The 12,358-nt window shown below is 32.6% G+C and overlaps 1 protein-coding gene across 1 annotated transcript; it reads right to left on the minus strand.

Annotated features, from left to right (window-relative positions):
* Positions 1 to 4,182: 4,182 nt before the first annotated feature.
* LOC140978874 (FT-interacting protein 4-like) lies at positions 4,183 to 6,951 on the minus strand. Its single transcript, XM_073444112.1, has one exon. It carries the CDS (start codon positions 6,630 to 6,632, stop codon positions 4,281 to 4,283), a length of 2,352 nt encoding a protein of 783 aa, XP_073300213.1. The 5' UTR covers positions 6,633 to 6,951; the 3' UTR covers positions 4,183 to 4,280.
* Between the last annotated feature and the right edge of the window lie 5,407 nt (positions 6,952 to 12,358).

The following is a 12,358-nucleotide window of genomic DNA, read 5'->3' on the forward strand; positions in this document are numbered from 1 at the left end:
TCTGTCATGCAGCAGTGAAAAGTACTGTAATTAAAATACTTTCATGATCTTCAAAAGCATGAACTTAAACATAACCATGAACATAAACATAAACATAATCAAATCATGTAATCACATACGTATTCGTTTTTATTTTATTGACTTCAGATCATGAGTTGTGAATTTCGTATCAGCTGTTGTTCTATGGATCCATCTACGTAAAACCATGGTACCAGGCAGTAGAGACATCAGCGACACTTCCACCTATCAACTGAGCCTTGGCCTTACATGTTTCGGGTTCGTGTTCGTGTTCGTATTAGTCACAACCAAGTCATCTCCTTCAAACATGTCCTCATATTCATCACTTAATAAAATTTCTTACATATACATAATTTTTTTCTTGAAAACATGCATGAAACATATTTTAGCATTTTCATAAAAAAAATTCCATTTTCATTTCAAATAAACATTTTAAACCTGCATTTACAGTTGTCAGGGCACTGACAGGACGGCTAACTCGATTCGGATGCAAAATGATCATTTTGCCCATGAAACCATAACTTGACATTATACTCTTAGATCTTAAAACTTCTACCCGAAGCCATCCAAACTTATCAAAACACCTCAAAATATACTTATAATCATTTCTTAGACGTAAATTCGAGCACATGCACTAAATTCAATAATTTGTTTTAAAACTTGGACCGAAGTCGTGGTTTTAATCGGAATCAAACAGAAACGCAACCAAAATTTTTCAAACTTAAACCATGACTTAACCACACCATACCAGACCTTAAAACACCTAGACCAAACCTTTTAAGACCCTCAAAATGCACCTGAAAGTTGCTGGAATTTTCTGTACTTAAAGGGCTGAAACCCTAGCATTGTCCTAGCCTCAAACTCTCGACCCTAGACCAAACCAGCTTGGACCAGACCCCCACCAGCCCTTCCTAGCCCACCACTGGACCCTCCTGGACTGACCTAGTCGTGGCCCCTATCCTCATGCATGTGGTCGTGCGCGAGTCACTCGAACACCCCAAAACCGCGCCACAACCACGCATAGCTTCCTCGATTCGCTCCTAGCCCATGACCAGCTGTGCACGAGCCACCGGCCACGTCTCAGACCCACCAAGGTCTAATCCAAGGCACCGCTGCACCCCTCATATAATTCGATCGAGCCGACTCTTTTCCCAAAACATGAAGATCCGATCTTCCACCTACAAGAATGTGTTCCATCTCGGATGTTTCCATCTAAAATCCATGATAAACCTGCAGTAGATCGTCCCATAACTGACAACCTGGCAGCCTTCAACCATGTCAAAGAAATGTGAGAGGCAAGTGGGAAAAATTCAATATTTTAATGTATAAACCATGTGGAACAATTGTATATCAATAAATCTATAACATGACATGCAAGATCGATCAAAATATGTAATAGGATGTGAAAGATGATGAAACGAAGGTTTTCGGGTGTGCCTAGGTGATGAAATGTTCGAAAAATCCAACTAACAGAGTGAGGGACGAACACCGGAGGGACGAGATCACAACGCTAGCGATTTTTCTCGGAAGAAAACGTGACAACCTGCTGAAGATGGAGGTGTGCGACCTAGAGAGAGGAGTGGGGGAGGGAGGCTAGGGTTTGAGTGAATATTTGATAATAAAATGAGTGAGTATTTGGGCTTAGATTTTTAAAATAGTGAGGTGTATTGGGCTTGACCCAAAAATCTTCTAACACAAACCCATTAGGCTCAATAACACGCATGTAAAATATTTCATTTTGGTATGTTTTCAAAAATATTACCAAAACCCTCAAAAAGTTCTCTGTTTTGCTAAAAATTGACTACCGGTTTAAAATATGGCTCATCGAGTAAAAATACCACAAAGAGCCCATTTTCGAAAATTACATAATAAATACACCATATATTAAATAATTAAAAATAATTATTTAATAAAAACATTTTCCTTAAACTGTCTTCGGTCTACGTTCCTCGTTCGAGCATCGAATACTGCAAAAAAAACCCTAATTTATGCAATTCTATTAAACCATGCCATATAATCATAAAATCATGTCATAACCATGCATTAAATGTATTTAAAACATTTAATCAAGTATTTTCAATAATACCTTATATTTGTATGCGGTCAGGTTACGTTGTTTGAATTTCTAGACTTTACATTCTAATTAATATTTTTAAAATAATTTTTTTGGTATAATTTTAAATTAAATTCATGAAAAATATTTTTTAATTTTTTTATGTTTTTAGGGTTTTTATAGTTTTATTACTTTAGGATTTGATTTTTTATCCGATTCTTGAAGGATTAGGTGGTCCGGCTTGAGTTCAGGATATACAACTCGAAATCTCTAATTACAAAAGACATATAACTTGAAATCTCAGCTAATTACAAAGAAATAAAAGATGAATTCTGAAATAACTCGATCTTATTTGTTATCATCAAAATTTAAAAATTCAATATAAGATAGTATATAAATAATTAATCAACACGTTTTCGGGCAAAAAAAAGCTTTATATCCATAATTTTTATTTTATATTTTAATCAATTATTTCATTTTAATGTTAAAAATCCAAAATAGAAAACGCTTAATTTTTATTTCGTAAAATAAACTTTTCGAGTTATTTTGAAATAATTGAATTTCAAAAAAGAAATGCTAAATTTTAATATTAATACTTAAGAAAATTTAAATGTATGTTTCTATGAAAAAGTGATAAAATTAAATGCATCAATTAGTTAAAATTTTAGTTATAAAGTTGAATCGAATCATATTCTTTGAGATTTTTATTATGTTAAAACTTTATGTAAAATTAGTAATCAATTTTGATTATACATGTAATTAAAAATATAAAAAAATAAATACATTTAAATAATATTTATTATTGTAATCCTTACATATTAAAAAATCACTAATAATTTATGTCAAATGTATTGATAATGCATTAATACATCCTAAATTTAAACATTTATATCTCACAAAAATTAAAGGCATGCATTTGTAGGATTTAGCAATTTAAAATGGAATTATTGATTAAAATAAATCTAATTAAATAACTTTTATTATTTTACTAATATTTTATTAAGTAATCCGATTTTCTTGGACCAACATTTTATTATTATTTTATAAATAATTGTTCGGATTTCAACATTTTATTTATTTTTTAAATGTTGAATCAGTCGAGATGGAAACTGCACATTTACTATATACAGAAATCCGAGCAACAAATTCTCATATTGTTTCAATTCCCACATATTCTTTTTATAGATTTTGTAAAGTTCTTTTAAATTTATAATATTTAATTAAAAAAAAACCCCAATTTCATATAGAAATTTGACCATCAAAAAAATTTGAAAACCACATACAATAAATATCTATAAATCAATAATTTTGAGAACATGAAATTTTATAATTTATTATTTCAAACAGTAATTTTCTATCCAGCAATCATAAATTTGATTATATAAAAAGTCATTATGATTCACACATACATATATGTTTTTAAAAAAATATATAAGTGTTATTGATTGTTTTTTAATAATCAAATAAAATTCATTATGTTGATTAATCAAATAAAATTCATCGTATGATGTGACTACATATATCGATAATGCTACGCCAAATCTTTGGAATGCATTATGAAAAGTCATTTAATTTTTTTTTAAAAAAATAAAAAATAAACATATTATACTAAATTGTCTTTGTTATATATGTAATTTTAGACAATTATTAATTTATAATAATGACAAGACCATGGATTTATATATGAATCTTTCGAAATATTAATAATATCTTATTAATTTAACGAAATTAATTATTTAGTTAAATTAAATATCTTATTTTTTTAACTAGATTTTTTTCGTCTGAAATTATTTATTCTCGATCAAAAATATCATATATCGTTTCTTTAAAAAAAAAAACCAAAGATATTATTTATAAATTATAAATCTATAAACATCTACGAGTTATCAATTGTTTTTTTAATACATATTATATTTGAGGTTTTACGTTGCAATTGAAATACAGAAACAAACGACACCAAGCTTGTAAGCAAGTTGTCTCCTCCCCTGCCGGAATAGTCGGTTTCCTCGGGTTCGATCCACCTCCTCGCATGAGTTGTAATTAAAAAAAAAAAAGAAATACAGAAACAAACAATCACCATAAAAATATTTTTCAAATGACAGTCCTACAGACAAGCTCGAGAACAAAATACTAAATAAACTAAGAAAGGTCTACTTCAATTTGCATCCTAACAATACCAACATGGCACTAAATCACAGACAGATCATTCTCACAACAAGCTGTCTGTTCTTGCTGGCAACCTCCTCAAGAAATTCATCGGATACGAGGGGAGGCGATCCCGGAACCGGGGATGTCTCATCATGTAAAATCCGATGATGGTAACCATGGTTTTGGGAGGAGTTACAAATAGTACCACAGAAGCAACCAGACAGAAGACGAGAAATAATGCAGTTGCTCTTGGATCTCTCCAGCTGAGTAGATTGTAGAATCTCTCCACTTGGGTGGCTAGGTCACCGAAAACGGTTTGTACACGTGAGGCGATAGCTCTTAGCCTGTCGTATCTCAGTTTCAGCAAGTCGTTCTGCTTTTGCGACGTCGGGAACGTGTCAAACTCCTCATCTAGTTCGTCTATGTGAGCCGTATCAGCTTGAGACAGCCTGACATCCATGTGAGGAGGATTCCTTGGCCTCCGGCGAAACTTCGTCGCACCGAGGAGGAAAAGATAGATAAATATGATGCTCATAATATACCGTGGGAAGCAAACCAGGACAAGGAATAAGAAGTGAATGATGATAGTGAGGAAAGGTCTTTTCCAAGAGCATATATGGTCAAAACATTTGCTAAGTTTAAGTATTGCAGAAAAGATCCCTGCTATCCTGTAATGGTTGGCTTTGCTCCTTCTCACACTCCACATGTTTGATCCCACATCAAGCATGTACTCCACTACTTCCCTTCTCAATGGTGGTTCGGCCCGGCTCAGCCTCGTGCAGACTATTTGTGTGGCTTGGTGCCTAAGAATGTCGATCTGATGGCAACTTAAGGGGTGAAGGTAGTGAAGATTTGGTAGCAATGGCTGGGAATACATTAGCAGCATGTTGAACAAAGATGCACAAGAGAACCTCACAGCTAACTGGATTTCACCCATTTTCTTCACACCGGATGGTGCCAGGACTATAAGAGGGTATGAATGCGTGTACACCCGATCAGTCTCGAGAGTAGACAGCCGAATCCTCACCTTCCCAATTCTCGAATCCTTGGTACTCCCATTTACTCCTTGCAACTGACAATTATCGAACACACCAATCGTGATAACAGTACAAGGATCGAAAACCTCCCATGTGTATTGCTCGTTCCATTTCGGGCTGAAGCTGTCGAGAATCGTTCTGGTTCTGATCCATTTCTGTCCATACTTGGCCACACAGAAAGCATCTGTCACACCCCGGCCATCCTTCGCCTTCATTGGCACAAGGTTTTGAGCATTCAAGATCCCGAGTTCGAGCACACCAATGGCTGGCTTCCAAAGCTGTCTAGCCGTCGGCCTGAGATCGCTACTGTAATGAGTTAATTCATCAAGAACATGGTAACCACCCTCCAAACTAATCCTCAAGTGCACCTTGCTGTTTGTTCTGCCCACAGCTCTCTGCCCATTTTCTGAAACTGCATTCTTCTCAAGATTATACCACAGGCTAACCGGAGGTTTGAAATCCAACCTCTTCTCCAATCCCTGTATCGGGATCGCACACTTTCCAAGAACCTCATCCTTGTTAGGTCCTACTTTATCCTCAACACTTAAAATCAACTGTTCGTTAAAAGGCTCCGCAACAGCAAACATCAAATCCTCATTCCACAAAGGATTAGCATTTTTGCTTTGAGAAATCTTAGTCCTCAAGCTCATATTACTGTGCACCACTCTCACAAAAATCTCCGGTTGCTGCCGATTCCTATCCCCGAGGTGCAACTCTTGCGCCTCGATCACATTAACTCGAACATACCAAAGCCTAGGCGACAGATAAACCTTAGACCGGATACTCGCGACACCATCTCCATTAACAGCAGATACATCCAAGTGCCAAGCTTCCGGGAACGCCTCGTCTGCCTGTGACCCGACCCAAAAAGCAAGCATCACCTCTCCAGCCACCCTTTCGCCCCTCCTGTTCTCCAATCTATACCATTCAGGCGCCAATGGGCTGTCAGGAGGCACCCTTCTCGGAACATCAACAACATCAAACACAACCATTCCAATCAAATCATCACCGTTTCTGGCCTTATCTTTCACTGAAATCTCAATAATGGGAACCTGGACTCGATCTTTTAAGATCGAAAACACTTGATTCCACATGGGATTCGACACATTCTCGAAATGCCTCGTCACAGACTTGAACCCTCCAAGCTTCACCTCCACAAACGGGTCGGGGCCGCTGTTTCCATCCTTTGCAAGCAACCCCATTGCCTTCACCACTCTCACGAACAAATACTCCATTTGCTCCACCAAGTCGTACGTATCATTCCCAGATACCCTGCCCCCGCCGAGGCTCGGCCTCGTCTCCCTTAAATCAAAATCCTCTTCACGGGCTGTGTTTACGTTGCCATTTCGGTCCTGATTCCTGCTCTGGTTCGCCATTGCGTCAACAATACTGAAAGCTGAAAGGTTAGACAACCTGCAAACCTTCTGAAATAACGATAAACAATTCAAAAATGCAGATTTGAAAAAGTGTTCGTTCCTTTTTCTAAAAACATGGGATATGGGATATCAAGATTTTAACCAAACGGTTACATAATAATGAGACATCAATTTCTTGGTTTTTAAAAGCCATTTAAATTACCCGTCTAGAAGAAAATATTTGAAAAATGAACAAAATATGATATGGGAATTGCCTAAATTGAGCGAAGGAGAAGAATTTCGTTGCTGTTTTTTGAGAAAACATGCAAAAACAAGAAAGAGATCTGGTGGAGTCCCTTTCGTTCGTATCAAGGGATGCATCGTAGAGTGACAGGGCTACTAAGAATGGGATACAGACTGCAAACAGCGTACTCTGTCGCCACTCTCATTTCATGGCGCGTAACTTATCCATTATATAATATTATTTTAAAAATTATATGATGATGATAAATAAAATTATCACCTAAAGTACATTAACTAATTTTTACTATTATATTAATAAAATATAACTATTAAATATATGTCATCATATCTTGAATGTCTTGTTTTCGGACCATCGAAGCAAAAAAAAAATCATATTTTAGTTTTTCAAAATATTGTATTTATTATTTGGAATTCGAAAAAATGTTCAACATAAAATTTAAAATTTATAAACCGTAAATGTGTGAGATTTTTATGTTTTGGTGAGGAGGCCAAAACATTTGTCTTATCATAATCTATAATGTTCATGTTGAACTTTTTTCAAATTCTAACGGATCTATATTAGATTTTGAAAAACTAAGATGGTGGTTATTTTTGCTTCGATAGTTCGAAAAAAATGCCTAGAAATTATGATGATAGGTATTTATTTGTTATATTTTTATTAATATGATAAAAAAATTAATTGTATGTTTGAATTGATAATTAGTTATCAAATATAGATTTTATATAAAATATTTTTTTACAAAAAATATAATCAATAAAAAATTTATAAACCTTGAAAATAGAAGTGTGAACTGAATTGAATTTTGAATAGTAATTAGACTTAAAAAACACTTTAAATTAAGGATAAATTTTATTTTTTTAGTTTGATCATTAATTTGTCAATTTATAAATAGTTAATGTACTAATTAAGCTATTTACAATAGTCTGTGCACCAGTTTGGCAATTTATCAATAATTCATATACCAAATTGAATTTTACTATATATAGATATATCAATTTTAGTAATAAATATAGTACGTTATAATATTTTTTTTCCCGTATTTGACATTTTACTTTATTATATTTTACTTTTTTAAAAAAATAATAATAAGAGTAACGTGAAGAGTAGGTTTTTGGGAAGAAATAGTTATGCTGAGAATCTCATTTGATAATGTGGCATGAAGGTATAGTTTTGAGCATATTAAAATTTGGTAAAAACTTGTGTGAGACGATCTCACAGGTCGTATTTTGTGAGACGGATATCTTATTTGGGTCATCCATGAAAAAGTATTACTTTTTATGCTAAGAGTATTACTTTTTATTGTGAATATCGGAATGGTTGACCCATCTCACAGATAAAGATTCGTGAGACCGTCTCACAAGAGACATACTCTTAAAATTTTGTATGAAGTAAAATTATATTAGAATAAATTTTCCAATCAACTGTAATGTTTGAGTATTTATTTTCATTATATTTTACTTTTTATAAAAATAAATTTAGTTTGAAGAGGAATATATTTTGTGAAAAAATTGGTATCTTTTAAAACAAAAACAAAAAGTCATTATGGGANTGGGTCAACTTCCTCACAAAGTTCCATACACTAGAAACTGGATAAATAGTATTTAACAATCTCGTAAAATCTATAAAAACATAAGTATTTTAGAGGATACCAAAATATTTAATTTTATAATTATCTGTCTTATCCTACTAAGAACCTCATCAAGTCACTCCATATTTTACATATAAAAAATTCTAAACAAAACTTCCCTTTTAAATCGAACAACTATTCTAAATGGGGTGTATTCAATTCAAGAGTTTTGAAGACTTTTAGGGGGTATGTTCAATGTAGGATATTAATTGACTTTTAATGAGTTTTTTAGATTTTAAAAGTCTAGATGTATTCAATTAAAACTTTTGCATACTCTATAGAAATCTAGTGGTATTCAAAATAGACTTTCATAGAGTTTTAAAAAGTCAAATGATATTCAACATTGACTTTTAAAAACTCTATAAAAGTCTAGAAGTATTCAAATTTTCAATAGACTTTTAATAACTTTATGTAATTAATTAATATACAAACATTAAAGCCTAAGGTACTACTATAAATTGTAAAAAATTGTATTTGGTTCAACCCAAAGATTTAGATGGATTTTTAAAACTTCTAACTCATACACAAGCTATTTATTTCTCTCTCTATTGCTTCACATCACTTCTCTTCTTATCTTCTCTCCTCTCATCTATCTCTACCACTCTCTCAAATTTTCGAAACATATCTCTATATATATTTTCATATTTCTATTTCAAATTTATCATTTTTTGGCTGATTGTTCATTTAATAATTTTTTATTTTAATATCATAGGAAATTTTGAATTCTAGAATTGATTTTGTGATTTTTAATTTATGATTTATGCAAATTAATGTAATATGAATAGTCTTGCAACAACCATGATTTTTTAAATTCTTTTTAGTATTTTCAATTAATATGTAAACTATGATATTTTTATACAAAATTATATCAACACAATGATAAATAATATTCTTTTCAAATGTATATTATCAATTAAAAACAAGGTCAGAGATTAATCAATTAATAAATTTTTAAAAATTTACAAATATGCATACAAACCCGCATATATACACATGTTAGGATTAAATGATTTAACTTTTAAATAAGTAAATTTATTTAATAATATAAAGATTAAAAAACTATTTCAAACTGAATATGTTATATATGTAAATTAATTATTGGTTCAAAGAAATTAATAAAAAATAATATGTTATAATTAAGTACAAATTTTATAAAATTCTATAAAAAAATTCACAAAATTCTATAAAAATATGGCAAAAAAGTTTACAAAATCAATTCTAGAATTCAAAATTTCCTATGATATTAAAATAAATTTATAAAAAAAATTCACAAAATTCTATAAAAATATGGCAAAAAAGTTTAAAAAATCAATTCTAGAATGCAAAATTTCCTATGATATTAAAATAAATTTATAAAAAAAATTCACAAAATTCTATAAAAATATGGCAAAAAAGTTTACAAAATCAATTCTAGAATGCAAAATTTCCTATGATATTAAAATAAAAAATTATTAAATGAACAACCAGCCAAAAAATGATAAATTTGAAAAAGAAATATGAAAATATATATAGAGATACATTTCGAAAATTTGAGAGAGTGATAGAGATAGATGAGAAGAGAGAAGATAATAAAGAGGTGTTGTGAAACGATAGAGAGAGTGTAACGTACCGTACTTTCAACTACTTTAAAATTTGCGAAAAAATAAAAATTTTCATAAATAAATCGTGAACCTTCAAAATTCGATGAAACAAACTGTTCATCCCAAAATAATTGCACAAAAGATCTCAGAGTAAAGTTTGCCAAAAGTATTTGTTTAAAATCTCACAACCAGTAACATAAATCAGAGTATTTTTAAACATTCATAAAAACTTAAAACATGATGGTCCTCGGGTTTAACCTCCTGCTCAGTCCAAGCCAGCTCACTGATCCCTACCTCTCGTCTCCTCAAACTCATCCTCACCTACACCGATCAAGTCTAGTGAGTCTAAAGACTCAACATGTATACACTGGAAGTAACAAGTAATACATAATAAAACTACATGCAACTTTAAAATAGAGCGTACAAAATTGAAATTTTAACATGCGTATAAAAGCTTGAACTTACGTACATATCATAGACGTGCCATCAACATAAAACTTTTCTTAAACATGCTTGCATACTTGTACATACATAAACTTCATCATTTTGCGTAGAGACATGTTTCAAAGCAAGTGACCCATACATAAATGCTCCTCATCAGACTAAACCACAGTACTGGGCTGACAGGGAAGATCCACAGCCACATACATGAGATCCCCGTTCATAACTTAATGGGTGGATTGGTCCCTGGTCATACTTTACCGCTTTCCAATCTTGATCTAAACCCGTTCATAATTTAACGGGGTGGATTGGTCCCTGGTCATACTATACCGCTTTCCAATCCCATACATAATTTGGTCACAAGACATTTAGAATACCTCAAAAACTTAAAGTATTTTCTTGCACGTCGAACATACTTACTTGGCGTTGAGGGATTCGTTGGATCTCGCTTGGGGCCACTGCTGCGCATATTAACATGAATTCAAACACTTAAGTTGCATAACTTAGACGTAGATATTCGTGCTCACCACCGAATTAAATAAATATCTTATCACAATTCTAGATCACTCGGGACTTAGCCTCGTTTAATCATCGTACTAAACCATGAAATTGAACAAATCCTATATTTTATATTCATAATCACAAAGCAAATACTATATTTTATACTCATATAAAAAAAGTAAAAAAATAAAAAAAAATTTAAAAGGGGGTACACGGACCCCGTGTTAGTAGGGGTCCGGGTAGGCTCAGGAAATTCACATTTTTGAAGGAAAAAGGATACGGACTCCGTGTCGGGGTCCGGGTATTCTCTGGACTTGGAAACTCACGAAAATTCGCTATCTTATTCATTCTTTCTTTCAATCCAAGCCTAAGGACCATGAACCAACACCTCGAGACTCATCCTAAGATGCTATTACATTGATTCAAACCCGGACAAACACCCCAATCGTCCCCAAGAATCGACAAGCAACTTCAATACAACAATAACCCGTAATTCGACATCATTTCTCTTCCTACGACTTTTATTACCTCTCAAGCCAATCCCGACCCAAACGAACCACCAAATAACACCTAAACTCATCCCATAACATATATAAATGCAGTAGCACAAGCTCGACAGTGCCCAACGAAGCCTGCAACTCAAAAACATCAAGAACACATCAAGAACGCATTTTCAGAAAAACGCCGTTTGAGCAGTCCCTCAAAAACAATCATAACTCACTCAATTCTTATCCAAATATTTTGAATTTACTGTCAAATCGAAGATATCAAAAAGTTATACGTTTTATATGTTGAAAGTTTTTCCAGAAAATTGACCAAAAAGTCGCATTATTTAAAATGACAGCAAATTTTGAGTTTTCAGATCTAAAATCGTTTCAAAACCGATCCAACAAATTTTTGCTCAAAATTTTTACAACATACATGGATTTTTACGTATAATAAACATAGAAACAAATATGATGACGAGATCGATGCATAAATGAAAGAATATACATGCCTTTTGATGATAAAATTTATCGAACCGGCGATACCGAAGTGGGGAAAGATGTGAGGTTGATCCGAGACGAACGTGGCACTATTTTCCTTGAAGAAAAGCGACGAAAACTTGCAGGAAAATTTTCAGAGAGTGTGACGGCTGCTCTTGGTTCTTAGAACCCTAAATTTTGCTCTCAAGGAATTGAAAGAAGATGGAATGACATGTATGTGCTGATGGTATGTGTAAAAACATGTAATTGTGTGTGAGTGTGTGTAACTTGTGTGTGTGTGATTAATTAAGGGGATAATTAGCTTAATTAAATAAATATTAAGTAATTTTCATGATAATTAAAATACT

This window comes from Primulina huaijiensis, chromosome 6, assembly GCF_012295235.1.
Source record: "Primulina huaijiensis isolate GDHJ02 chromosome 6, ASM1229523v2, whole genome shotgun sequence".
Taxonomy (NCBI): domain Eukaryota; kingdom Viridiplantae; phylum Streptophyta; class Magnoliopsida; order Lamiales; family Gesneriaceae; genus Primulina; species Primulina huaijiensis.